This window comes from Alosa alosa, chromosome 7, assembly GCF_017589495.1.
Source record: "Alosa alosa isolate M-15738 ecotype Scorff River chromosome 7, AALO_Geno_1.1, whole genome shotgun sequence".
Classification (NCBI taxonomy): Eukaryota; Metazoa; Chordata; class Actinopteri; order Clupeiformes; family Clupeidae; genus Alosa; species Alosa alosa.
This window is the reverse complement of record NC_063195.1, coordinates 5,229,392-5,256,845: the sequence shown is the minus strand read 5'-3', so window position 1 is coordinate 5,256,845 and position 27,454 is coordinate 5,229,392. Positions and strand designations below refer to the sequence as shown.

General features: G+C 49.8%; 2 protein-coding genes across 3 annotated transcripts; both read left to right on the top strand.

The window, feature by feature from the left end:
• LOC125297703 (cytochrome c1-like) lies at positions 1 to 19,018 on the top strand. The gene is made up of 4 exons (XM_048248154.1): positions 1 to 356; positions 13,572 to 13,822; positions 14,019 to 14,189; positions 18,914 to 19,018. The coding sequence occupies exons 2-4, from the start codon at positions 13,598 to 13,600 to the stop codon at positions 19,016 to 19,018; spliced, it is 501 nt and encodes a 166-aa protein (XP_048104111.1). The 5' UTR covers positions 1 to 356; positions 13,572 to 13,597.
• Positions 14,561 to 27,454, top strand: LOC125297262 (cell surface glycoprotein 1-like). Of its 2 annotated transcripts, XM_048247519.1 has the most exons (6): positions 14,561 to 14,633; positions 18,914 to 19,053; positions 22,618 to 23,005; positions 23,355 to 24,967; positions 26,051 to 26,705; positions 26,840 to 27,454. In XM_048247519.1, exons 3-6 carry the CDS (start codon positions 22,618 to 22,620, stop codon positions 26,848 to 26,850), a joined length of 2,667 nt encoding a protein of 888 aa, XP_048103476.1. In that variant the 5' UTR covers positions 14,561 to 14,633; positions 18,914 to 19,053; the 3' UTR covers positions 26,851 to 27,454. The 2 variants fall into 2 exon arrangements, with proteins under 2 accessions (XP_048103476.1, XP_048103474.1); XM_048247517.1 differs by having other exon boundaries at positions 26,051 to 27,454.

Below are 27,454 nucleotides of genomic sequence, written 5' to 3'. Positions count from 1 at the left end.
AAAAAGACAGGCTTTATTGAAATGACATCACTGGCGCTCGCAGCGAATCCCGACTGCACGCCTTGATTGGACGGCACTGCACAGAGAGGCACGAGATGTTTTTTTTTTTTGTCGTTTTCTGGATAATGCCCGTGTCTTTGGATATATCACCCCCCACCACCCAACGGCGCCCCGCCCGCTTTCAATAGCATTTGGAATCAGTCTCTCAGACCGCAGTTATTTGAACGGGTTCATGTGAACTTTTTGGATTCGAGCGTCGGAGAAAAAGACGAGAGCAGAGTGTTTTCGTTGGTGGACTCCTACAGCTTGACTACATCGCTGGCAGGTTGAGCGAAGCCGCAAGACACTACAATAAGGTAACGTTAACGCAAAGAAATTGCTGCGATATAGCACATGCGGGTAGCAATGTTCGGCGTGCAAAGCATTGTTTTCCTTCACTCAGCTTTAAGACTCCTTGCCTGTGCTGTGCGCGTCCTTGGTGTTTTAAAACGGGACTTTCTGTTCCAGCAAGCTAACGTAGGTTCTGGTCATTCGCTGCATGCCTGACACCGGATTATGTGCAATTGTTTGTCTCAGCTGAAACCGTGTTGTTTTCTGAGGACGCGATCCCGCATTTCAAGTGCCTCTGAAACGCTAGCTTACTAGCGCCTGTTGGCCAGCCATCGCTGCCCAGCGAGGCGGCAGATTGCACCGAGAGGTGTCGATTTGTCACCTCGGCTTTAGCTTAATTGGAGATCGTGAAACGGTTCGATGGCTTCCAGCCGTGGCCCAGGCGTTCATCATAAGCATGTGTGCACTAAGGTTGTAGCCTGTTTGTGGGCTAGGCGCTAGCTGTTGCAGGCTGTAGCCTGCATTGTTCTAAATACAAGCGTCCCTCAATTAATCATTCATTCTTGCCCGTCGGCTTCCAAACGACGCTGTGGCACAGTTGAAATTAACACAACTGTAAATTCCTTAAATGCAACGTTCTTGTGCGTCGACCTTTTAGTAAGTGTACGCATACCCTCAGCATTTCGGAGATTCCTCGGTATGTTCGGCTGAAACTATGAACCCATACACATTGTAAAGAAGCACCTGACGTCAGCCGAACTAACTGATTTTTCCAAACGAACTTGTCAAATAAATAAGTTATTTGTGAGGCACGTTTTTATTTTTTTTTTATTTTCCAGTTGCCTCGCCACACTGTTTGGCGTCTCGGTGCTTTCAGCGAGGCCTAACTTAATGCTAGAATATTCTCCCAAAAGTTTAATTTATGTTCAGGCCTATAGCTAAATTGCCTACTACTACAGATTTTTTTTTTTCAGCACAAGTGCAAAGTTCCTAGGTTGTTTATCATCGGTGTTAAAAGTATGGTGCACCTGCTGCCGTTGCCGTCTGTGCTGCGGTGTCCCTCTACAGGCCAAGGCGCGCGCTGTAGTCTAGTCTGCCTTTCTCTGGCTCGTTATCAGTCACCGCATCCGCCCAGCACCTACAAGTCTGGAGATAGTCAGATTAAACTGGCCTCGATACTCATCTCTCACTGTGTTTGACTGTGTGTGTGTGTTTGTGTACATGTTGCCTGCCTACAGTACATCGAGTTAGTTTCGTAATCCGCATTCTGGCTGATTCAAACTGCAAGGGTTCATGGAGGGGGCATCTGGTTCAGTCCCTCGGGGCACCATAGATACCACCCTCCCTGCTCACCCCCCGGTGATGCCCCCAGCCCCACCCCCACTCCATGCCCTCTGTGGGGTTTCTCAATCCTGTGGATTATATACAGGGTAACCGTAGTAACAGACCTGTGCTGAATCCCCATTTAGAATATCGTTCTAGAATGCTTTCCCCCCCTCTAGATGGAATGGAACATGCACAGAGTGGCGTGTAAACCTGTTTTGCAGGTTTAAATAATGAATAATACAATAATGAAAGAACTCAAGGAAATATCCAAGACTGCTGTTTTTAACTGACATTTGGCCCTCACCAAGAGATTAGAAAGAGGCTGATGAGTTCAACAACTACAGACCCCTTGCTTTAGCGCAGACGCTAGGCCATCAGAACCCTGCTACTGCAGCCAAAGATGACACTAATGGTGCCATCGACATGGTCCACTTGGTGGTATAAACTCAGTCTGTACTCTGTCACATACCCCCATTTTCTGCTGTGTCAGACAGTTAGAGCTCACTTCTGTTTGGACACAATGGCCGTGATGGGAAATCAATAGTTTACAGTGAGGTGAGTGAGGCCAGTTAAGTCCATTGTTTGGATCATTGACCAGCAGGAAACTCAAGACTGGAGTTTGAGTTAAACGGGGGGCTGATGGGTCCTCTTTCTCGTTAGCCGTGGTGTGGTTACGCTCTCCTGACCTCTCTCGTTAGTCGTGGTGTGGCTAGACTCTCCTGACTTGTCCCCTCTCTCGTTAGTCGTGGTATTAACGGTTTTAATCTGCTGTGTGTATGGGCCAGTTTTGTGAGTGCTTGGTTTTGATGCGTGTCAATGCCTAATTCTCTCTCTCTCTCTCTCTCTCTCTCTCTCTCTCTCTCTCTCATTCTCTCTCTCTCTCTCTCTCGGTAGAGCGAGAATCATTCATGCAAAAGGGCATGTGACCCCACTCTCCGATACAAGCTGTGTGTGTGTCCACTCAGTGGGTATGAGGGAGTGGCACAGGTTGAACAGGTACTCCATCCACTCTGCACCTGTGTGACCCCACCTAACGTGTGTGTGTGTCACTGCATCAGATTACTCACCTGATACTGCAGTGAGGTCAGAGTTGGCACAGTGTTTGATCACTGTGTGTGTGTTCATTGATGGTGAAATGATGCTCCACACAACACCAAAGCTTCATCATCTCAATATCACATACCGCCACGATAATCATGCTGTGTTAGTTCATCTTGCCATCTGGACACACAGACACATACTCATAATGACCACTACACTCATTTACACACTGAAATGACAAATGTCAAATAATTTGTCAGGCTAGGTGACTAATGGAACATAGACCTGTCTACAAGTGTGTTCACCTCTCTGGTAAACTGATAAAGGCTAAACTAAGATATGTTAGGCTTGGTGACTCATGTCTAGTATATTGGTGTGTTAGCCTGTCTGGGAACACGTCGTTCGCTGAAAAATAAACCAGCTAAATAAGTCCACCAGTGTGCGGTGATCCTTCACTTTTCTGAATTTCATTGACGACTGCACATCACCAGCACCTGGAAAATCAGAAGGCTGTGCATAGGGACTTGTATCCTTTTTAATACCAACTAGATGTTTTATCTAAATATAAGATTCTAACACTTAGGCGGGGATCACATTAGCCAGCAGCAAGCTTTATCCTTTAGAATAGCATAGCGTTTGTCTCTGAGGGGGTGGTGTGTTTGGGCCCCATCGGTCTGACACACAGGTATCAGTGATCTGGTTGATGCTGATGAGGAATAAGACGGTGATGCTGCTGCAGGCTGCAGGGCAGTTAACTTACGAGAGTGAGATCCTCAGACAGAGATTGATCCGTCTAATCTGTCTGATAGACAAGTGTAAGAGATCAGGAAGATCTCACTCCCTCTCGTTCTCTCTTTCTCTCTCTCTCTCTCTCTCTCTCTCTCTCTCTCTCTCTCTCTCTCTCGCCTCTCTCTCACTCTGCCTCTAAACAAACAAGCAGGCCTCTCACTCTCTCTAGCAGGGAAATCCGATGCTGTCCAACCAGTCAGTCCCCCTGAGACACACAATGGTCTTTGTTTGGTCTTCGTAATCCACATTTGTCTCTCCCACTGTGAGAACTGAATATGCGTTTTATTAGTTGGTTGAGGATGGCCAGGATGTTTGTAGAATATGAAGGGGTGTGCTGAATTTTGATTGGTATGGTTTTGTTTGATGTTTGTGTGGCAGTAGCATTTGATATCCAATGGTTGTATTCTGTACTGTTTATCCAATGTTGTTTTAATAAAGGTGTGCCAGTCTTTAGATTTGTGTGCTCTGTGCCCTCCTGTGAGTGGTGAAGAGTGGCCACATCCTGTCTGTCTATCTGTCTGTCTCTACCCAGACAAAAAAAAGGTCACACACACCAGGAGACATGCACAACACACCAGCACACACACACCAGGAAACATGCACACATTCATGCACCATCGGTACACACACACGTGCACACACAGGAAACACACACATCCATCGCATCGCCAGACACACCACACACCTAGGGTTGCAAGGCTACGGAAAATGTACGTAAATTTCGGAACTTACCGAAACTTTCCATGGGAAGTTAAGCTGGGGAATTTTGGAAATATTCCAAATTGGAAACTTTCATGGAATTAATGGGAATTTACGGGAATTAACTGGGAGTTTTTTTGTAATTCCTACAGTTTCATATACAGACATTAACATTTTGTTTCGTAATAAGTAATATGATTTGTTTGTTCGTATTTTCGTTTAGCTTAGCATACAAAGATAGCTAACATGCTGGCGGAATCCCATTCTCTGCCTATGGTTTTACTAGCGTGCTAAGCTAGCGACACTGAAACCACTGAACTGCCCAAGATACACCACGCCACTCAACAACAAATGGAACATTGACTGACAATCAGTTTGTTCAGTTAGAATCCCAGAAAATGGTAAAACAAATAATGACACAACATACCACCCCAACCCAACCTTATAGATTATGTAAATTATATATAAATTGTCAAGCTTAATCAGACAGATTACTCTTCCCATTACAGTTTATGCAAAATGACGTACACCCATTTGAATGAGGACAAAAGTGACGACAAGCCCATAACTGGGCAACTCTGTTTGCAAACTTCCCCCAGTTTCACACCAGTTATTCCCACATGAGATGACATTTTCACTGGGAATTTATTTTCCCAATGCACACGAATGCATCATAGGCTACTAGACATAAAGGAAACCTATGCTGATTGCTGTGTGCATGGGATTGACGCCTGTGCAGGGTAGAAATTTGACTGAAATTGCATTAAATCAGGTTGTTTTAACTAATATTATGCTGCAAGATGGTGTTTTGTCCATTACATTTAAGTTCCCTGTTAGTCTATAACTCACCATATTAAAAATTCCCAGTTTATTCCCATTAATTCCCGTTTATTCCCGTTAATTCCCATGGAAAGTTTCCAACTTTGAAAATTCCCGGAATTTTGCAACCCTACCCACACCCATCGGTACACACAAACACATCCGTGTACGCACACACACACACACACACAGCCAGCCTAATTGGCTAGATTGGCCCCTGACTAACCCTTCACCCTGTGACTTAGAAGCTATTAGAGAGTGATGTTACTTCCAGTTAGCAAACGCTCCAGCACATTAGTGGCGCCACCTCACTGGTCTCGCACACACACACTGCTGAGCTCTGAATGGTGTTAACGCATGCCAGTGCACATATGCATACTCCCCTACTGAACCGCCACGTACAGAGAGTGGTATGGTATTAACTGGTGGATGTAATGGGACACACACACACACACACAGACAGACACAGTAGTATTAACTGTTTGATGTAATGGGAGATGCCAGACATGCTTGGCCCAGTTAAAGGAAAGGAACAGTTGTTTCATTTGCTGTGTGGAGGAGGACTGGGGTCGGGGTGGCCGGGGTCTGGGGCTCGGGGTCTGGGCTCCGGGTTGGGGGTGGGGTCGGGGTCTGAAGGCCCCTTGCCCCTTTCTCCAATTTAGCGTATGGAAGGCTCTTTGCCTTCCTCCCACTTCTTAAAATCCATATATCTCCATAAAATATATATCTTCACACCATATATATCTTTCACTCCATATCTCTTTCACTCCATATCTCTTCACGCAAATATCCACTCCATCACTCCATCTCTTTCACTCCATCTCTCTCTTTCATAAAATCTCTCTCTCTCCACTCCATCTCTCTCTTCACTCCATCTCTCTCTTCACTCCATCTCTCTCTCCACTCCATCTCTCTTCACTCCATCTCTCTCTTCACTCCCATCTCTCTCTCTTCACTCCATCTCTCCACCATCTCTTTCATATATACTCCTCCACCTCCATCTCTCTCCACTCTCTCTCTCTCTTCACTCCATCTCTCTCTTCACTCTCTCTCTCTCTCCACTCCATCTCTCTTCACTTCCTCTCTCTGTGCCCCCCCTCCCCCGTTGTGTTCTTCTTCGTTGGTATTGCAGCCGTTTTCCTTGTATTTAAAGGTCCAGTGTGGAGTCCTCGCTCTCTCCCTCGCTCTGTTGATGTTTTTTTTTCTCTATGCCTTTAATGCGACAGGATAGTGGAGAGTGACAGAGAGAGCAGGGGTGGGATCCGGAAAGGACCACGGGGCGGGAATCGAACCCAGGTCGCCAGCGTACGGTGCAGGTGCCCCAGCCAGTTGCGCCATGGCTGGGGCTGCCCTGTTGATGTTTATGTATTATTTATGGGACTGTTTGCCAATTGAACAGCATCCTGCAAATATACTCCACGAGTCGATTTTCTCCCTCTCCTACACACACAAGCCCACACAAACACACATGCGCACACACACACAAGCCCACACAAACACACATGCACACACACACACACACCAAGTGCAAGTCAGTCCTGGCAGCTGTTGGTGTTGTGGCCTAGAGAGGAATGTAAAATGGGTAATTTACACACTCACACACAGACAGACATGCACACGTGTGTACACACACACACACACACACCTCTCACTTGCAATCCAAATAGCCCAGCACACACCGCAACATGCGGACGGACGCATGTAGCGATGTGATGTGTGTGTGTGTGTGTGCATGAAAAACTTTAAACAGATGAGCACATTAAAAAGCAGCAGTTGGCATCAGACTGTGTGTGTGAAGGGGGGTTTAGTTGTGGTGTGTATGCAGTGACCTGTCTGGTTTGCCAACAGACTGTTTGATTTGGTTTAATGTTGGATATCTGTTTGTGTGTGTGTGCACATACGCTGTGTGTGTGTGTGTGTGTGTGGTGTGTGTGCGTGCGTGCGTGGTGAGGATTAGTGTGTGTGTAGTGCGTGGTGTGTGTAGTGTGCGTGTAGTGTGTGTGTGTGTGCGTGGTGAGGATTAGTGTGTGTGTAGTGCGTGTGGTGTGTGCGTGGTGTGTGTAGTGTGTGCGTGGTGAGGATTAGTGTGGTGTGTAGTGTGGTGTGTGTAGTGCGTGCGTGGTGTGTGTGTGTGTGTAGTGTGTGTGCGTGTGGTGTGTGTGTAGTGTGTGTGCGTGTGTAGTGTGTGTGTGTGTGGTGAGGATTAGTGTAGTGTGTGTGTGGTGTGCGTGTGTAGTGTGTGTGCGTGTAGTGTGTGTGGTGTGTGTGGTGTGTGTGTGTGTGTGTGGTGAGGATTAGTGTAGTGTGTGTGTAGTGTGTGTAGTGTGTAGTGTGTGGTGTGCGTGTGTAGTGTGTGTGCGTGTAGTGTGTGTGGTGTGTGTAGTGTGTGTGTGTGTGGTGAGGATTAGTGTAGTGTGTGTGGTGTGCGTGTGTAGTGTGTGTAGTGTGTAGTGTGTGGTGTGTGTGTGCGCGTGGTGAGGATTAGTGTGTAGTGTGTGTGGTGTGTGTGTGTGTGTGTAGTGTGTGTATTATTGTAGTATTAGTGGTGAGAGTTAATTATTGTAGTGTGTGTGTGCCAATTAGTGTAGTGTGTGTGTGTGTGTATTGTATTGTGTGGTGTGTATTTATTGTGTGGTGGTGAGGATTGGTGTGGTGACCACCAAGCTTTGGGAGGGCAGAGGGTTTGAGCCAAGCTAAAACTGATGTACTGGCTCTGCTAGTGCACACAGCGTATGCGCACACACGCACACACACACCTACACACCTACCTGCCTTGCCTTTTAGCGATATCTTCGCACACAGTATGTGCACACACACACACACACACACAGTGTATCGCCTGCCTTTTACACCACTTTACCACACACACACACACCCACCCTGCCCCTTACGCACCACAGCGTCTCTGCAGCACTGGCGTGTGCACACACACACACACCCACAGCGTATCGCACACAGCGTGTGCACACACACAGCAATACACCACACACACACACACACACACACACACACACACACACACCCACCACAGCGTGTGCACACACAGCCACACACACACACCACCACGCTCACACACACACCACACACACACCTGGCCTGTCTTACCACACACACACACGCACACTACACACAGCGTATGCCTTTTACGCACCACACCCACACAGGCGTATGCACACACACACACACACACACATACACACACTCGCATCTCTGCACACCTTGCCTGCCTTTTTGTCTGCACAAACACATCTTCAAACAGCCACACACACACCACACACCACCGCCGCCACGCTTTTATCTGTACACACACACATCTGGCACTTTTCGCACACACCTGCTAGTGGCCTGGGGCTCTCATGCTGTATTTCACTGTAGTCTGACAGCCCCTAGGTCTCCACATGTCCAGCTGCAGCCTCAGCTAGCCAAGCTCCCTGATCCCACTGGAGTCTGGGTTAGCACTGGGCACTGGGCTAGCCTCCCGTCCATGGGGTTAGCACTGGGCACTGGGCTAGCCTCCCGTCCATGGGGTTAGCACTGGGCTAGCCTCCCGTCCATGGGGTTAGCACTGGGCTAGCCTCCCGTCCATGGGGTTAGCACTGGGCACTGTTCTGTACTCCGTCCATGGGGTTAGCACTGGGCACTGGGCTAGCCTCCCGTCCATGGGGTTAGCACTGGGCTAGCCTGCCATCCATGGGGTTAGCACTGGGCTAGCCTCCCGTCCATGGGGTTAGCACTGGGCACTGGGCTAGCCTCCCGTCCATGGGGTTAGCACAGGGCACTGGGGTAGCCTAGCACTGGGCTAGCCTCCCGTCCATGGGGTTATGGGTCTATCCATTTGTCTCGTAAATTTCCCACCCGAGTTGGAAAGTGTAAATCTCCCAGCTATCTTGTGACAATTCACCGAGACGCACCCCCTTTAGGTCGGAATTTTGACTGTCCACCTCAGGGCTCCCGAGTGTGCACGAGCTGAACATGCAGTTAGAAAACAAGATAAACAACTGTAATTGCTGATTTGAGATGTATTTGTACTACGTTGGTCGATTTTAATGTCGATTTTAAATGCTCTTACACACTTGATAACATGTTGTTTTCGCGCTGGTTTGCTAAAGGGTCTAAAGTGTAATGTCCATGTTCTTTCCCACAAAGACAAACGAACACTAAAGTGCTACAAGCCACGTTCACGCATACAACTTGAGCAGTCCGAGCCAAATGGATAGCAGCATTAGCGCTGGGCTAGCCTCCCACCCATGGGTTAGGCTGTTGCCCATGGCCTGGGGTTAGCCTAGACTCCGACCCATTGGGGTTAGCACTGACAGCCTCCCATTGGGTGCTTACTAGGCCTTCCTCCACTTGGGGTCTGGTTTAGCACTGGGCTAGCCTACTGCCCAAGTTCTGGTTTAGCACTGGGCTAGCCTACTGCCCAAGTTCTGGGTTAGCACTGGGCTAGGGTGCTCAGGAGGCTAATGGCTAACAGCCAAAACTAGCTGTTAGATGTCTCCTTGTTTACATCAAAGCCTCTTTTGACCCGCTTTACTGTTAACTGCACCAGGCTCATGTGGACTTAAGTCACTAGTTAAATGGTAACTGAATATTTCAATCACAGTGGTTTACAGACAGTAGGCAGTAGGACAGTGAGTCTGTTTTCTGTCATTTGGTAGACTTGATTTGATTTGTGTGCAGTGTGTTCATTGCAGCTGGATGGAGGGAGAGAGGGGAGGGAGAGGGATGGAGGAGAGGAGAGAGGGAGGGGGGTAGTTGGAGAAGAGACTTGAGAAGTAGGAGAGGAGTGGTGCTGAGTCTAAGAAAACGTAAATCCTGAGAGATGGCATGGCAAAGGGGAAGAGAGAGAGGGATGAAGAGAGATGGCATGGCAAGGGAGAGAGAGGGATGAAGAGAGATGGCAAAGGGAGAGGGATGAAGAGAGGGATGAAGAGATGGCACTTAAGGGAAGAGGAAAGATGGAGGGGCAAAGATGAATAAATTGGGAGAGGTAGTCATTTTGAAATCCAGAATAGCAAAATGGGACCATAGAAAAGGGGAGAGAGATGGCATGCAGAGGAGGGAGAAGAGAGAGAGTTGTGGGAGAAATGGCATGCGGAGAAGGAAAGGAGGGAGAGGATGAAGAATGGCATGCAGAGGAGGAAGGAGAGAGGAGAGCACAAGGAGGAGGAGGGTGGAGGCATGGGAGGATGAGAGGACAGTGTGGTGAAGGAGGAGGGTGCTTGGGCATTTTGGGAGAGGGGTGCTTGGGCATTTGGGAGGAGGGGCAGGACTGGAGGAGCTGTTTTGCTCTGGTTTCAACAGCTGCTGGTCTTCTGCTTGTTGCACAGTCATTGGGACACACACACACACACACAGACATGTTTGTCAATACCAGCCTTATGCAGGTATGCAGCTCCACATTCAAACTGAGCTGGTATCAGTTTCAGGAAACAGTCAGTTATGTTCTTCTCTTTTGGTTTCTGGGTTAAGGGTATGCCAAGACACACACACACACACACACACACACTCTTGGTTTCTGGGTAAAAGGTTTGCCAAGACACACACTTCTTTTTAGTTTTTCTGGGTTAAGGGTGTGAAACACACACACCCCCCACACACCCCTAGTCTGTCCTCCTTTTTACGTGCACACACACATTCCCAAAGTCCAACCACTCCTTAGACATATACACACACACATATACATATACACACACACAGACACGCTGCACATGTACATACACACACTCCTATTCTGCTGGTGGTGTTATTGTCTGAAGCACAACGGCACTGCTGGTCTAGCCGTCTGTGAGAGCCGCCTCTGAGTCCGATCTGATCAAACTCCAGAACCCAGACGAGACGGATGGGGGGGTGGAGAAGAAAGGGAGGGTAGAAAGGGAGGGGTGGTAAGATCAGAAGAAAGAAGAAAACAAAACCAAGAGAAAGAGTAGGGGGCAACACGGGGCAACACGGGGCAACACGGGGCAACACGGGGCAACACCCAAGAAGGGCAACACGAGGCAACACTGAACATGCAGGCATGAAGAACAGACAAGACAAGAAGCAGCAGGGAGCCCAGGTGCAGAGTGGACAGTGCGGACAGTGGGGTGTGGAGATGTGAGGTGCAGTGTGGCCGAGTCACGGACAGTGGGGGGTGGGAGTGAGGGTACGGAGTGGGACAGTGGGGTGGGGTGCAGGTGTGGACAGTGGGGGGTGGGGTGGGGTGCAGTGTGGACAGTCTTGAGGTGGGGGTGGAGATGTGAGTGCAGTGTGGACAGTGGGGGGTGGGGTGGGGTGCGGAGGTGTGGACAGTGCGGACAGTGGGGGTGTGGAGATGTGAGGTGCAGTGTGGACAGTGCGGACAGTGGGGGTGGGGTGTGGAGATGTGAGGTGCAGTGTGGACAGTGGGGGGTGGGGTGTGGACAGTGGGGTGGGGTGTGGAGATGTATGAGGTCGCGGTGTGGACAGGGTGGGGTGGGGTGTGGAGATGTGCGGTGTGGACAGTGGGGTGTGGAGATGTGAGGTGCGGTGTGGACAGTGGGGTGTGGAGATGTGAGGTGCGGTGTGGACAGTGGTGTAGGATGAGGAGAGGGGTGGGGTGAGGAGAGGGGTGGGGTGAGAGGGGTGGGGTGAGGAGAGGGGTGGGGTGAGGAGGGTGGTGAGGAGGTGTAGGATGAGGAGAGGTGGGGTGGGGTGAGGAGAAGTGTAGGATGAAGGTGTAGGATGAGGGGAGGGGTAGAATTGGGGTGAGGAGGGTGTGGGATGAGGAGGTGTAGGATGGGGAGAGGGGTGGGGTGGGGTGAGGAGGGGTGGGGTGAGGGGAGAGTGCATTGAGGGAGGGTGGGGTGAGTTGGAACACAAACACAAGCAGGATGAGGGGCCTGAGGGCTACAGGCTACATGACCAGATGAGATTCTCTGTGGGATTTCCCAGTGAGGTTTCCATGAGAAAGGAACGTGTGTGTGTGTGTGTGAGAACTGAGTAAGATTAGAGACCCCCAGAGGGGACCAGCCAGAGGTCCGGGTTGCATTTCCTGTGTGTTGAACAGCCACCAGTGACCAGTGTTACATGACGGACATTCTCATGTGAAACCCCCCCTCTCCATGACGACCCTGGGGTTGCTCCATGAGGACTTCTGGAAGTGCTGTCCAGAGGTGTGTGTGTGTGTGTGTGTAAGGGTAGGGCTACTAAAAAAAGAAATGGGTGGGTGAGGGGGCATTGAGTTTGTATGTGTTGGGGTGGGGTGAGGTGGGGTGCTGGGCTTTCATTCCTCTTCATTGTTGGTGGTCATTCCTGTAGTACTCTCTCTCTCTCTCTCTCTCTCTCTCTCTCTCTCTCTCTCTCTCTCTCTCTCTCTCTCTCTCTCTCTCTCTGGCCACATTAAGTGTGTGTGTTTGGCTGTACAATGCACTGGGATGACTTTAGGGTGTGTGTGTGTTGGTTAGCTGCTGAGATGTGTTTAGTGTGTGTGCTGGGATGTGTTTTGTGTGTGTGTGCTGGGATGTGTTTAGTGTGTGTGTGTGCTGGGATGTGTTTAGTGTGTGTGTGTGCTGGGGATGTGTTTTAGTGTGTGTGTGTGCTGGGATGTGTTTAGTGTGTGTGTGTGTGCTGGGATGTGTTTGGTGTGTATTATTATTATTGCTACCAGGATGTGTTTAGTGTGTGTGTGCTGGGATGTGTTTAGTGTGTGTGTGTGCATGCTGGGATGTGTTTAGTGTGTGTGTGCTGGGATGTGTTTAGTGTGTGTGTGCATGCTGGGATGTGTTTAGTGTGTGTATGCATGCTGGGATGTGTTTAGTGTGTGTATGCATGCTACTTGGGATGTGTTGGAGTAATATTGTATACATGCTGGGATGTGTTTAGTGTGTGTGCATGCTGGGATGTGTTTAGTGTGTGTGCATGCTGGGATGTGTTTAGTGTGTGTGTGCATGCTGGGATGTGTTTAGTGTGTGTGTGCTGGGATGTGTTTAGTGTGTGTGTGCTGGGATGTGTGTTTAGTGTGTGTGTGTGCTGGGATGTGTTTGAGTGTGTGTGTGTGCTGGGATGTGTTTAGTGTGTGTGTGCTGGGATGTGTTTAGTGTGTGTGTGCATGCTGGGATGTGTTTAGTGTGTGTGTGTGCATGCTGGGATGTGTTTAGTGTGTGTGTGTGCTGGGAGTGTGTTTAGTGTGTGTGTGCTGGGATGTGTTTAGTGTGTGTGTGCTGGGATGTGTTTAGTGTGTGTGTGTGCTGGGATGTGTTTAGTGTGTGTGTGTGCTGGGATGTGTTTAGTGTGTGTGTGTGCTGGGATGTGTTTAGTGTGTGTGTGCTGGGATGTGTTTAGTGTGTGTGTTGTGTTGTGGTTTCTCTTCCTGTTTGTTCCATTTTCTCTCTCTCACATTCACACATTCTCTCTCTCACACACACACACACACACCCCCACACAGGCGACTATGTCACTAAATCTGAATGACTAAATGCCTTGAAAAGGGTCATCTGCTGTGTGCTTTAGAAAAAGTCATTCGGAAATACTAACCTCTCTCTCTCCTCGCTCTCGCTCTCGCCTTCTTTCATTCTCCCTCCTCATTCTCTATCCCCTTCTTTCCCCAGGGCGTCCAGCCCGTAGGTCAGAGGTCATGAAGCCTGACGAGGTCAGCCCGGCATCGGAGGAGCCAATGGAAGAACAGGGGGAGGAGCATGTGACCACACCCCTTGAGCAGGAAGCTGAGCATCTGGCACAGGGGGAGGGGCATATCACAAATAAGGAAGTGTCGAAGCCACAGGGGGAGGGGCAAGAACAGAGTTCCGCTAAAGCTCCGCCTCCAACCAAAGACCCTGCCACAAATCAGACGGCGGCACAGGTACCTGGAACACACGCACTCTCTCTCTCTTTCTCTCTCTCTCTTTCTTTCTTTCGCACTCGCCCTCTCTCTCTCACTCACAATAAATATGTACATACATCTATCCAAGATATTGCACACACACACACACACACACACACACACACACACTTCTCTCACGAGCATCTGGAGCTAAAGCATCCTGTCTGGATTCCAGGGTCCTGCTAAGAAGAAAGCTGGCGTTGCCATGGCGAAGGTAGCCCCGACACAGCGTGCCGTGGCGTCCTCTAAGTGCCCGCCCCCAGAGCAGGCGGCCCGAGGGAGGGAGGCCACGTCGCCCACGGCGTCAGGTCCACTACCCCGCGGCAACCAGCGAGTGGCGTGTGTGGTATGGGTGGGATGGCAGTGGAGAGGCGTCGATGCATCAACAGGAAGCAGCGTCGGCGCCTAGGCACGTGCAAGTCTCTAAAACCCTTGGGTGAGGGGGTGTGTGTGTGTTGGGGACAGGGCTGGGATGTTGTGTTTGTGTCTGAAGCCCACTGGTGAGCCAATGGGGGAAGGGGTGTGTGTGTGTAGAGCTGGGATGATGTGCACGTGTGTGGGTGTGTGTTAGGCCCACAGGTGAGCCAATGGAAAGAGAGTGTGTGTGTGTGTGTGTGTGTGTGTATGTGTAGGGCATAGAGCTGGGATGTTGTGCTCGTGCGTGTGTGTGTGTGTGGTGTGTGTGTGTGCATCTATGTTCTCCTTTACTGTTCTCTACCCTCCTTTTTCTTTATGTTTTAGCTCCAAGACCCTCTGCTGTTCCTAAACCCACCACTACCAGGACCGCCAGGTGAGTGTGTACACACGCGCACACACACACACACACACAAAGTACTAAACCTGCTGACTGCTTGGATGTGTGTGTGTGCGTGCGTGTGGTAGCGATTGTTATGTGTGTGTGAGTGGAGGAAGGAGTGTGGATTTGATGCGATTTGATTTGAGAGATGAAGTTGGAATGAAGAACAAGGGGAGGTTCTATAAGAACAAGGGGAGGTTCTATAAGAACAAGGGGAGGTTCTGTAAGAGTGTTCATCCGCTACTGCATCACATTCCAAACTACCAACAGAGTCTGGAGAAATCTGGCCCTGATCACATACTCACTGAGGTGTGTGTGTGTTTGTCTCACTGTGTGTGTGTGTGTTTGTGTGAGTGTATACTGTATGTGTGTGTGTGTGTGTGTGTGTGGTGTATACTGTGTGTGTGTGAGTGTATACTGTGTGTGTGTGTGAGTGTATACTGTGTGTGTGTGAGTGTATACTGTGTGAGTGTATACTGTGTGAGTGTATACTGTGTGAGTGTATACTGTGTGAGTGTATACTGTGTGAGTGTATAGTGTGTGTGTGTGTGTTTGTGTGAGTGTATAGTGTGTGTGTTTGTGTGTTTGTATAGTGTGTGTGTGTGAGTGTATACTGTGTGTGTGTGTGTGTGTGGGGAGGATCACTTTTCTCACCACTCTTTCCTTCGTCTGGTGGCAAGTCTGTGCGCCAAAGAGGAACAATAGTGTCAGAGTGAAGGCTCTTTCTCTCTCACACACACACACACACACTCAGGTCCCCCACTGTGCACTCAGCATTGTGTTGAGAGATTTGTTGAGAGTAGAACAGTGGGAAAGAGGAGAGAGAGATGTAATGAGGAGAGAGACAGTTTATAAAGGGGGAGAAGCTGTGGCTAGAGAGAGAGGGGGGGAGAGAAGGAGAGCTAACATACATAGAGGGAGTTGTTAAACACTGGCCCAATAACATTGTTCACTCAGACTCTGGGAGAGAGGAGTTTGAGGGGGCTTATTTAAATGGGGGAGAGAGAAGTTGGGGTTGGGGAAGAGGGGGTGAGGAAAAACAGTGAAATTCAAGAGAGAGAGAGAGTGAGGGAAGCCTGAGTGAGAGAGAGGGGAGGGGGTTGACAGAAGAGGGAAATGCTGACTTTGCTGCAGCTGGATTGTCCTGTTCTGGGGAATGCCAGGATTGTGTGTGTGTGTGTGTGTGTGAGAGAGAGAGAGAGCGCATGTCCGCAGGATATTGCCATGCCAGGTGTGCGAGTGGTGTGTTTTTAAATGTGTTTCTGTGTGATAGAATGTCATCAGGCCCTGTGTGTGTGTGTGTGTGTGTGTCTGTTCTCTGTGGGATAGAATGTCGTCAGGAGTTGGTGTGTATGTTGGCTGTGTGAAGGGTGTAGTTTATGATTTGACAGGCCCTGTGTGTGTGTGTGTGTGTGTGTGTGTATGCTGTGGTGTGTGTGTGTGTGTGTATGCTGGTATGTGTGTCTGTGTGTGGTACAAGTCTTCTGTCATCTTATTGGAATCTACAGCCTGAAATCAGTCCATTTCACCAGACAGGTGTTGACATGCGTATTTGTCTTTAGGTTGTTTGTGTGTGATTTGTTGTACAAGCAAGTGAAATGTTTTATTATTATTGTGTGTGATCTTTCAGGTTACACGTTGATTAAAGCATTCTTTGTGTGTGTGAGCGAGAACTTCCTGTTGGCATGAAGGTGTGTGTGCGTGTGCGTGCCATGTAGAGAGTGGAGGTGGAGGAGAGGAGGTGTGGTTGGATAGGGGGATGCATGGAGATGAGGAGAGGAGGTGTGGATGGAGAGGGGGATGCATAGAGATGAGGAGAGGAGGTGTGGATGGAGAGGGGGATGCATAGAGATGAGGAGAGGAGGTGTGGATGGAGAGGGGGATGCATAGAGATGAGGAGAGGAGGTGTGGTTGGAGAGGGGGATGCATAGAGATGAGGAGAGGAGGTGTGGTTGGAGAGGGGGACATAGAGATGAGGAGAGGAGGTGTGGTTGGAGAGGGGGACATAGAGATGAGGAGAGGAGGTGTGGTTGGAGAGGGGGATGCATGGAGATGAGGAGAGGAGGTGTGGTTGGAGAGGGGGATGCATGGAGATGAGGAGAGGAGGTGTGGTTGGAGAGGGGGACATAGAGATGAGGAGTAGGAACTTGAAACAGCCAAATGAGTGGTTGGTATATTGACCTGGAGAGGACAGGTGTGATCTGTGTGTGTGTGTGTGTGTGTGTGTGGAGGAGCAGGTGAAAATGAAAAATGGAGGTGACCAGAATGAAATTGTCTGTGTGCAGATTGCAGACCAGTTGGAGTAAGGTGTGTGTGTGTGTGTGTGTGTGTGGTGGAGTAAGGTCAGAGTTGTGAATGTCAGTGACGTGGTCTGGATGATGTGTGTGGAGAGAGAGCAGGAGAAAATGTGGACCAATGATGTGTGTGTGTGTGTGGGCAGGAGGAGGGAGGAAGGAAAGGAGGCCTTAAAAGAAAATCTAGGACACAGAAGGAGAGAAAAAAGCACTCGTTTCTCTCTCTCTCTCTCTCTCCATCCATCCATCCCTCATCGCTCTCTCTCTCTCTCTCTCTCTGTGCTCCATCCCTCTCTCTCTCCATCCATCCCTCATTTGCTGTTCCTCATGCGGTCTCTGTCTCCTAGTAGACTGTGTTGGCGGGCAGCTAATGTCCAATCTGAACTCCAAAACACTAATGCGTCTGGGGCCGTATTACAGAAACTAACTAGTAACAACTAAAAGTTGCCTGCGCTAGTAAATGTTTTTTGTGTGTGTGTGTGCCAGGGACTGTGCTGCATTATTGAACATATCCACCCCCACCCTCCGGTTACATATTCAGTTATTTGTGTGTGTGCTAGTGGCTGTAAGTGTGTGTGTGTGTGTGTGCTAGTGGCTGTAAGTGTGTGTTCTAAATGTGTTCTCTGTGTGTGTGTGTCATTGGGTAGTTTCTCTTTGTCTTGTGCTGCGTTTTCTTATCTTTGTTTTGGAAAAACTGTTCTTTGTCTCAGTTTGTGTATGTGTCTTTGTCCTCTTACCTGTGTGTGTGTGTGTGTGTGTGTCTTTTGTCCTCTTATCTGTGTGTGTGGATGTGTGTCCTCTTGCCTGTGTGTGTGTGTGTGTCTTTGTCCTCTTATCTGTGTGTGTGGATGTGTGTCCTCTTGCCTGTGTGTGTGTGTGTGTGTGTGTCTTTGTCCTCTTATCTGTGTGTGTGGATGTGTGTCCTCTTGCCTGTGTGTGTGTGTGTGTGTGGATGTGTGTCCTCTTGCCTGTGTGTGTGTGTGTGTGTGGAATCTTTCATAGAGTACGCAGTTGGACCAATTCCAGCCCTCAGGTCAACTGAGGTACTGCGCATTACAGTGTGTGTGTGTGTGTGTGTGTGTGTGTGTGTGTGTGTCAGAGTTGACCTGGGTTGAGTGACTCAAGGTCACGTTAATTCACAACAAAGTGGCATTTAAGACCATTCTAACGGTCTCTCGCCACACACACACACACACACACACACACACACACACACACGTGTGTGAGCTGCAGAGCTCGTTATCTCTCTAAGGTTTCCATTTTCTTCTGTCTGCTTTCATTGTCTTTCTGTCGGTCAGTTTGTTGTTCATTCTCATCCCCCCCCCCCCTCTCCTTGTTAATCAAATCACCTCTTATCCATCCCTCTCCTCCTGGTCCTCTCATCTGTCCATCAGAACACAGCTCGTTTTGTCCTGTCCTATGCTGTGCCTTGGTCTTAGTCGTTGTCCTGATCCACAGTAATGAGTTCTTCTTCGTACTTGTAGCTCTCTCCGTTCTGTCCATCTGCGTGTCCAGACAGCCTTCCATCTCCAGGGCCCTGCTGACACCCAGTTGTGCACACACACACACACACAGACAGCTGCGGAACACTGCTTCTCTTCTGGAACACATCACTGCTGCGGAACACTGCTTCTCTTCTGGAACACATCACTGCTGCGGAACACTGTTTTCTTCTAGAACACATCACTGCTGCGGAACACTGTTTTCTTCTAGAACACATCACTGCTGCGGAACACTGTACACCAAGACACAGTTGTCATTTATGTTGTGTTTCTTTGGAACAAGCAAGCTGCTCATCTCAGAGCGTGTGTGTTGTGTTTCTTTTGAACAAGCAAAATCGTGTGTGTGTGAGTGTGAACAAACAAACTGCTCATCTCGGAGCGCTGCTGGCACCCTTTTCCCAACAGTCTCATCCATAAATTAAAACCCTGAGAGAGGCTTCAGTCTAATGTGTGTGTTTGTTTGTTTGTCTGTCCCCAGGCCTCCAGGGGTCCCTGCCTCTCGTCCCACTTCCACAGCGGCGTCTGGGAGAGCAGCTGCCGTAGCGACGAGGCCGCCTGGCGCTTCAGCTCCCTCTGGCGGTAGCTCCACATCTGGAGCAGCGGCCGGACCTAAGAGAGGTGTGTGTGTGTGTGTGCGTGTGTGGGGCGCGCTGGGGATTTTCCACTGGCTTCCTGGGCTGCACCAAGACCGGGTTATGTCCAGCTGATTTAAAGTTGAGCCGCTTCTCCTGACCAAAGCGTGCTAGGATGAATGACTCCGTTAGCCTGACGAGCCAGACCCACACTCACCGTTCGCAGTGCTCAGTCCGAGGGGCGGGATAATCGGTTGTCTTTCAAATTCCCTCTGCACGCAAGGGACAGCTGAGTCGCGCGCTTTCCCCACCAGCTGAGCTAGTTGGCTAGTTCAAACTTTTGCCAACTAAACAAGCTTAACTCGTGTCACACTGTTGGCCAACAGCAACATCCATCGTCTTTGTTTTCAAGTAGCAGGGAATTCAAGCCAAACCGTTGCAACTCTGCCATCAATCATTATGTTAAGCCCGCCTAACGTCTCTATACACGATTTGATTGGCCTGATAGAAGTTTAATTTTTCGAGCTCACAAGCCAACGGAGAGTTGCTAGACTAGCCCTGGCAGCAAATGTAATTTGCTGCCGCTAGGGTACGTCTAGATTTCTAGGCTACAGAGACACAGGATAACGGACAGAGTAGGGTATTTGAAACATCTCTGATTCTCAAGACAGAATAAACTACGAGATACAGGATAACTAGAACAGAGAGGGAAGGGTTACAGGTCTTGCAACAGTATGTCATAACCAATTAGAAAGGACGATATATTTGGTTTCAATGTGTAAGAAAATGTATTAATAAAAAGAAAGAATGTGTACTGGCTATAATATTAAAATACAATTTCGTTTAACAGGTCTTCCCTAAATTCGAAAATCTATAAATATGCAGGCCTCAGTCACAACTCAAAGGCTTTAGTACTCAAAAAGAAACGAAGACGAAGCAGATCCGGAGTAAAAAGTCTAATCTGTAAAAGGTTAATAGTTGCTATGGGTGGCTGTAAGACTTAACAGGAAATGAAACCTCCTCTAAAATGGCGGTGAAGAAACATTTTTATCAATGTTCTGGATTTTTTAATTTTCTAATTTATTTAATCAAATGGTTTGAAGAGTCTTATTGGGGGCCAAGCAGCGAAGCTGCGAAGGCACCCATTGAGTTACTAGCTTTTCCTATTATTATTCCTCTGACATTAGAGTCTATGGCAGCCCATAGAACGCCTGGCTAAAAAGTTGTTTTTTGGCCGAAAGTTTCTGGACTCCACTGACCACTCGCACTCATTTACGGACCTCTAAACCCAGCCGTCTAGCGCCACCAACAGGTCAAAATCTGGCCGAAAATTGAACCGCTGGGTCTAAAGTTATGAAATTCGGCACATTGATTCAGCACTGTCCTATGATCACTTTCACCAATTTACATAACTCTATGCCCAACACTCTAGCGCCACCAATGGGTCGAACCTGGATTACATTCACGCATGTGACCATTGAACGGTGCAGCCGATTTTCACAAATCAGGCACTGTTGGAATCCTTGGACCGACCTAAGTTCAATGACTCCTATTACGTCACTTTCCGCCATATTGGACCTCCGCCATATTGGATTTAGTCCAAACTCTATGAAAAGTTTCAGCGTTCACAAATTTCATCCGATTTTCACGGAACTTGGCGGAGATGATCTTCTGCCCGAGCCGCACAAACGATACTTGTCAGATTTTTAAATTTCATTTTTGTTTGCCCGTGACAGCCAATCAAATATGGCGATGAAGCCACCAAACAGGAAGTGGGCTGACATCTCGGCTATGCTTTAATGTATGAAGTCCAAACTTGGTACAGGGACTTCGTATCTGATTGTGAGGACACACTAGAAAATTGGCATCATGTGGCCTCTATAGGGGGCGCTGTAATACAGGAAGTGATCTTGTATCTCAGCAACACTTTGGTGTACAAATTCCAAACTTTAGTATAAGGACCTGTTACCTGATTATGATGACGCACTAGGAAATTGGAATCATTTGGCCTCTATAGGGGGCGCTGCAATACAGGAAGTGAGCTCCTATCTTAGCAGCGCTGTGATGTATGAAGTCCAAACTTGGTACAGGGACTTGGAACCTGATTGTGAGGACACAGTAGGAAATTGGCATCATTTGGCCTCTATAGGGGGCGCTGTAATACAGGAAGTGGGCTCATATCTCAGCAACGCTTCATTGTATGAAGTCCAAACTTGATACATGGACATATTAGCTGATTGTGAGGACATGCAAGGAAAGTGGTCTCATTTGGCCTCTAGGGGTGCTGTAATAAAGAAAGTGAGCTCACATCTCAGCAACACTTTGGTGTATGAAGTCCAAACTTGGTAGAGGGACATGGTAGCTGATTGTGAGAATGCACAAGGACATTGGTGTAATTTTGCTTCTTGCTGTGAGTGCTTGCTCATGCCATGGCAACGCCATTCCTGCTATAGCGCACTGCTTGGCCCCCACATTGCTGCTTGCAGCTATATTTTGAATTGTTTTGCTATTTTATCTATGTAATGTGTTGGTTTATTTTAGGCCCTATTTAGACGACAACGAAAACGATGCAACCTGTGATGTTTTTCTGCGTTTAACCCTGTCATTTAGACGCAAACAGAGGTTTTATCAAATTAAAAGCAAATGGACTTTTTAAAAACTCTGGGCTGATTTGTTTTTTTTGTGAAAACTCCGTTTGTTCTTTTGTGTCTAAAGAGGTACAAACGGAGATTTATCTGACGGCGGAGATTTTTAGTCAGTTAAAAAGAGAAAGAGGAAGTGATTCGTTGCTGCTGTTGATATTTTCGGGATTCTGATTGGCTAACATGGGCTGGAGCTTCTCGTTGCACTGCCACATATAGGTTTGGAATATACCCAGGGTTAGTGTAAAGGAAAACTTTTCTGAAAACTGACAGGTGTGCACAATGTTATTTTTGAAAACCGAGAGGGTGAAATGTCCGTTCATGAAAATAGCCGGCCACGTGTAAACAGTTTTATTTATTATACTTTTTGCCATGGTTTATCAATAGATGCTGATGAACTAAAAACTTCTACTTGATTTTAACAGCTGGCCTTGCTCTGACTGTCTCTTGATTTTGACGGCTGGGCTGATTTTTGACAGTTTTGGCCGCGTGTCACACAATGGTCTCTGCACAAAAGGCTCTCAATGCGGCTGTATTGTTTCCGTTGGAGCCAGGTATGTTTGAACCTGCCACTTAATGTAATTAGTGTGCGAAGTGGGCAAACAAGAGATTCAGTGTCGGAGCTGCAAGGGGCAGAAATAACGAGAGAGAGAGAGAGAGAGAGAACGAACAAACGAGTGCACTGAGAGCCCTTTGTGCAAGTAGCCGGTTAAGACTCAAAACATTTCCTCATATGATGCTCTTCTGCTCTGCTTCTTGCTCTGCTCTGCTCTTCTCTTCTCTGCTCTTCTCTTATCTTTTCTCTTCTGACAAATAAAACATCCTTCTTGATGCTTCATAACTGTTTCCGTGGCACGCAGTATGAGGGAGCAGGCAAATGTGTGTTTGAGATGTGCTGTCTGTTAAAGAGACTTTTCCTCTTATCTCTCTCTTTCTCCATCTCCCCTTTTCTCCCTCCCTTCCCCTAGATGGCGCTAAACCCGCCCCATCTGCTGCCAGGAAGCCCTCAGCTGCTGCACCTGCCGGCCGTGCCCCTCCTGCCACCTCCAGGACTGCCCCCCTCCACCACCACCACAGCCCCCCCTCGCAGCACCTCCGCGTCCCGAGCTCCTCCCCCTTCCCGATCTGCCACCAAGACCACTGCAAGAGCTGCTTCCGCTCCTAGAGCTCCTGTTGCAGCAGGTACCGCTCCTAGAGCTCCTGCTGCATCAGGTTCCGCTTCTAGAACTACAGCTGCAGCAGGTTCCACTTCTAAAACTACAGCTGCAGCAGGCTCTGCTTCGAGAAGTACAACAGGCTCCGCCTCTGCTAAAGCCCACCCCAATGTTAGCTCCACCTCCAAAGCGCCTAATTCAGGTACTACCTCTACCAAAACCACAGCCACTAAGGGCTGTGTATCAGCAACATCTGACGACACAATACCATAATACAGTTACGAGAAAGTTTATTGTAATATATTGCGATACTGTGGTGGTTGATGTATTGCAATTTTGAGTACATTTTTTTTTTTTTTTTTTTTTTACTTTTTGAGTACATTTTTAGCAAAAGTGTGAAATTTGCATAAAGTTAAATTGCAAATTTAAAATGCAGATGTGCATATAATTGATTAAAAATGTTCACTTTATGTACACAAAGTACATGGAAGTTTTGAAAAAGTGACAAGTGTGTTAATATTTCTATTCTTCCTCTCCTCCTCCCACTGCAGGCCCCGCCTCCTCTGCCAAAGCCACGCCCTCCAAGGTGACCCAACCCAGGAGCCTGCAGGGCACGCCCCAGAGGCGTGTCATGGCCAGCCCCCGCCCCACCTCATTGGCCGCCGCACCGCCCGCGGGCTCCAAGCGGGGCTCTAAGCCCACTCAGCCCGTGCCCCCATTGGCCCTCAACGGCAAGCCCGCAGGGAAGAGACCCGCCCAGCCCCCCGACACCAAGGCCCCCTCGGCTGGACCGGCACACATCGCTGAGATAACCGCTGCTGCGGCGACAAGCATCACCGTAGCAGCAGTAGCGGCAGCAGCTTCCTCGGGCCTGGAAAAGGCTCCTGCTGAGGTGCAGCCAGAGGTGCAGTCTGCAGATGCACCACTAGGGGGCATTAGCTCTGCTGTAGATGAAGAAGCAGCAGTAGAAGAAGAAGAAGCAGCAGCTGGGGTCTCTGGCCCCCCCAGTCCCACTCGCCCCCCACAGGAGCCCTCCAGCACTCTGGCACAACAGGAGCAGCAGACGGATGAGGACGCTCACCTGACCGGAGAGCCGCACACTGGGAAGGATGCGTCCTCACCCCAAAGGGAACACACTGGAAAGGATGCGTCCTCACCCCATAAACACACTGGGAAGGATGCGTCCTCACCCCAAAGGGAACACACTGGGAAGGATGCGTCCTCACCCCAAAGGGAACACACTGAGAAGGATGCGTCCTCACCCCAAGAACTGCAAAATGCTGGTCAGCCCCAAGAGCCGATGTCTGTTGAGGACGCTTCCGTGACCATGACCTTTGACCCCTCCCGAGCTGCCTGTGAGCAGGCCCCCAGTTACCCTGACCTGTCCTCCGCCACCACCAGCAGTAACCATGACGACGAGGAGGAGGAGCAGGAGGAGGAGGAGGAAGGCGGCAGCCAGCAGGTGTCTCTCTCGGACATGAGCGGGACCCAGCCCACCGAGGAGGCGGTTGCCGAGGGGGAGGGGTCTCGTCCAGGGTCCTCCCTCTGGCACGCAGCGGCGGGAGCAGCGGCTGCTGCGGCGGCGGACTCTGAGGACGGCAGCTGCAGCCAGCAGGGCCTGCTGGAGGGCACGGAGAGCACAGACGACCTGGGCGCCGACGCCAGCCTCAAGGGCCCCGACGACCTTGCGCCCTCCGCAGGCTCGCCCGACTCCGAGAGGGTCCCCGAGCTGCGCGCCGACGAGGACGACGAGGAGGTCGACGACGAGGACGACGAGGAGGACGATCGCGTGTGCGACATGGAGGTGGGGTCGGAGCGGGCGGACGGGCCTCCGCGGCGGCAGGGCGAGGAGGAGGAGGAAGACGAGGACGTAGAGATGGCCAGCGAGCCCGTGACTGAGAGCGGGCTGGAGAGCTACGGCAACGAGGTGGACGACGACGACGACCAGGACTTCCCCGACGACGACCACTTTGACAACCTGGAGCAGCTGCCCCCGGGCTCCCAGATGCCCCAGCCCTGGGGGAGCCACCCCTGGACCCAGCCCCATGCCCACCCCCTGCCCCACCCCAGCAGCCCCAGCCCAGAGCCCCTGGAGCCCCCCACCCCCACCCAGGAGCTCCCCGCCGCCCTCCGACCCTGCTCCTCCACAGCCCTCGCGGGGCAGGTAAGTCCAGCGCAGGCAACGTAATAGTCATGCTGGGTTAGGCTGTTGGGATGTGGGATGTACTTGCTTTTCACAACATGGCTCACATGTGTCCTGCATCTGTTCAGTGTGTCTGTAGTGTAGCTGTAGTGTAGTGTAGTGTTTCTGTAGTAGTGTATTGTGTCTGTAGTGTATTGTGTCTGTTGTAGTGTAGCTGTAGTGTAGTGTAGTGTTTCTGTAGTAGTGTATTGTGTCTGTAGTGTATTGTGTCTGTAGTGTATTGTGTCTGTAGTGTAGTTTGTCTGTAGTAGTGTAATGTGTCTGTTGTAGTGTAGCGTGTCTGTTGTAGTGTAGCGTGTGTGTGCGTCTGTAGTGTAGTGCGTCTGTAGTGTAGTGCGTCTGTAGTGGTGTAGTGTGTCTGTAGTAGTGTAGTGTGTCTGTAGTCTAGTGTAGTGCGTCTGTAGTGTAGTGCGTCTGTAGTGTAGTGTGTTTGTAGTCTAGTGTATTGTGTCTGTAGTGTCGTGCGTCTGTAGTGTCGTGCGTCTGTAGTGTCGTGCGTCTGTAGTGTCGTGCGTCTGTAGTGTCGTGCGTCTGTAGTGGTGTAGTGTGTAGTGTGTAGTGTAGTGTGTCTAGTGTATTGTGTCTGTAGTGTAGTGCTTCTGTAGTGTAGTGTAGTGCGTCTGTAGTGTAGTGTGTGTCTGTAGTGTAGTGTGTCTGTAGTATATAGTGTAGTGTAATGTGTCTGTAGTGTAGTGCTTCTGTAGTGTAGTGTGTCTAGTGTAGTGTCTGTAGTATGTAGTGTAGTGTGTCTGTAATGTAGTGTAGTGTGTCTGTAGTGCTCCTCCTCAACAGTAGGTGTGTGCTGTGTTTGTGGCGATTAATATAGGCTCAGTACGTGACCACGTATCAATAAAAACAAAATATCAACTTTGACATGAATCGGAATAGGGCCCGAGCATCGGATGGAGAAAGCCCTACTGTATTGTTTAAAACAAGCTGACCGCAGCAAATACAAGGAAAAGGAGAAAAAAAAATCAATACAGATGTTAAAATATCCAAAATAAGAACTTGTTGTTGTTTGTTGTTCCTTCACCACCTCCACAGGTGCACGAGCTCCTTCTGGCCACTCCTCTGACCCCCTCCGCGCTTCCCGACATCATCCCGGCAACCAACCTCTGCTGGAGGGAGCCGCTGCAACCAGCAGCGCTCCAGACGCCCGGCTCTCCCGTCTCCTCGGCAACGGAGGACGAGACGAGCGACACGGAGGGCGAGATGTTGCTGGACGAGCCGGTGGCCGCGGTGGCAACGGTGGCGGCGGTTGCTACGCAGGAGCAGCAGGCCGCGCCCCTCCCCGTCCTGGAGGAGAGCGAAGAGCCGGCCACCCCCAGCGCCTGCCCGGGCTTGCTCTCCCTGGAGGAGCCGTCGTCGTCGACCGCCGAGAAGGAGGAGGAGCCTAAAGGGGCGTCGAGCGTCCACGCGGTGGAGGAGGGAGCGTTGGAGCTGGCGCCCCTCAGCCTGGAGCAGGAGGGCTACATGCAGTGCGGCGCGCCCCACGCAGAGCGGCCTGAGCTGGGCAAGGCCCTCGAGGAGGAGTCCCTGGAGCCTGGGGCGGGGCTGGAGGGGTTTCTCCAGCTATGCCCCGCCCCCATATTAGGCCATGCCTCCCCTGTCTTCCACAAGCCCCACCCCTTTGAGGATGCTAACCCGTCCCAGCCGTACTTCGCCACCTTCGGGGAGAAGAGTGATGACTCGCTGGCAGGTAACGCATAAGCTACACATGCAAATCAGACCCCTTTAGCATTAAACCCTACACCTCCTTCTGATCTCTCCTTCTGATCTCTCTCTCTCTCTCTCTCTCTCTCTCTCTCTCTCTCTCTCTCTCTCGCACCGTAGAGAGAATCTGATTGAAAAAGATTGACATGGGGAAAAAAACTGAATAAGAAGGGGTGAAGGTGAAAGACTGAACCCAGCTGTGTTCTTACGCTATGGCAACGCTCAGCCGTGTTCTTTCCTGTGTGCTAAATGCTCTGCGCTGTCAGCAGTGCTATGGCAACGCTCTCTTGTGTGTGCAATGGCTGCAGTGGACTCTTAGAATGGACGGTTGGGAACGGAAACTGTGTTTTTGTTTACTTGTTTGTTTGTTTGTTTGTTTCCTGATCTTTTATAATGAGTGTTATGAGCAGACAGAGCTGGTGTGGGTTGGGTTGGACATTGGGCTGGGAGGCTGGAGTGATCCTGTTGAGCTGATGGATGTTGCTAAACTTTGCACAAAAAAAATCAAAACCGCTATTGCACTTTAGGGGGTGGTGTAAACCCTCCCACTGACACACGGACATACATATACACATACGCACGCACATACTAACGGATACACACACACACACACAGACTTAAGCACACACAGGCGCACACACCTCTGTGATGTCATCTGCTGGTCTTTGTCAATGTCTCCCTCCTGCACTGCAACTGTCTGAGTGTGATGGAATAATAATAAAGGTGTTGTGTTTA

Coding starts and splice junctions, on each gene's coding strand:
- LOC125297262 (XM_048247519.1), top strand. CDS start 22,618: ATGGCGCTAAACCCGCCCCATCTGCTGCCAGGAAGCCCTCAGCTGCTG. Junction 23,006..23,354: donor CTCCAAAGCGCCTAATTCAG/GTACTACCTCTA, acceptor CTCCCACTGCAG/GCCCCGCCTCCTCTGCCAAA. Junction 24,968..26,050: donor CCACAGCCCTCGCGGGGCAG/GTAAGTCCAGCG, acceptor CCACCTCCACAG/GTGCACGAGCTCCTTCTGGC.
- LOC125297703 (XM_048248154.1), top strand. CDS start 13,598: ATGAAGCCTGACGAGGTCAGCCCGGCATCGGAGGAGCCAATGGAAGAA. Junction 13,823..14,018: donor CAAATCAGACGGCGGCACAG/GTACCTGGAACA, acceptor TCTGGATTCCAG/GGTCCTGCTAAGAAGAAAGC. Junction 14,190..18,913: donor ACCAGCGAGTGGCGTGTGTG/GTATGGGTGGGA, acceptor GTCTGTCCCCAG/GCCTCCAGGGGTCCCTGCCT.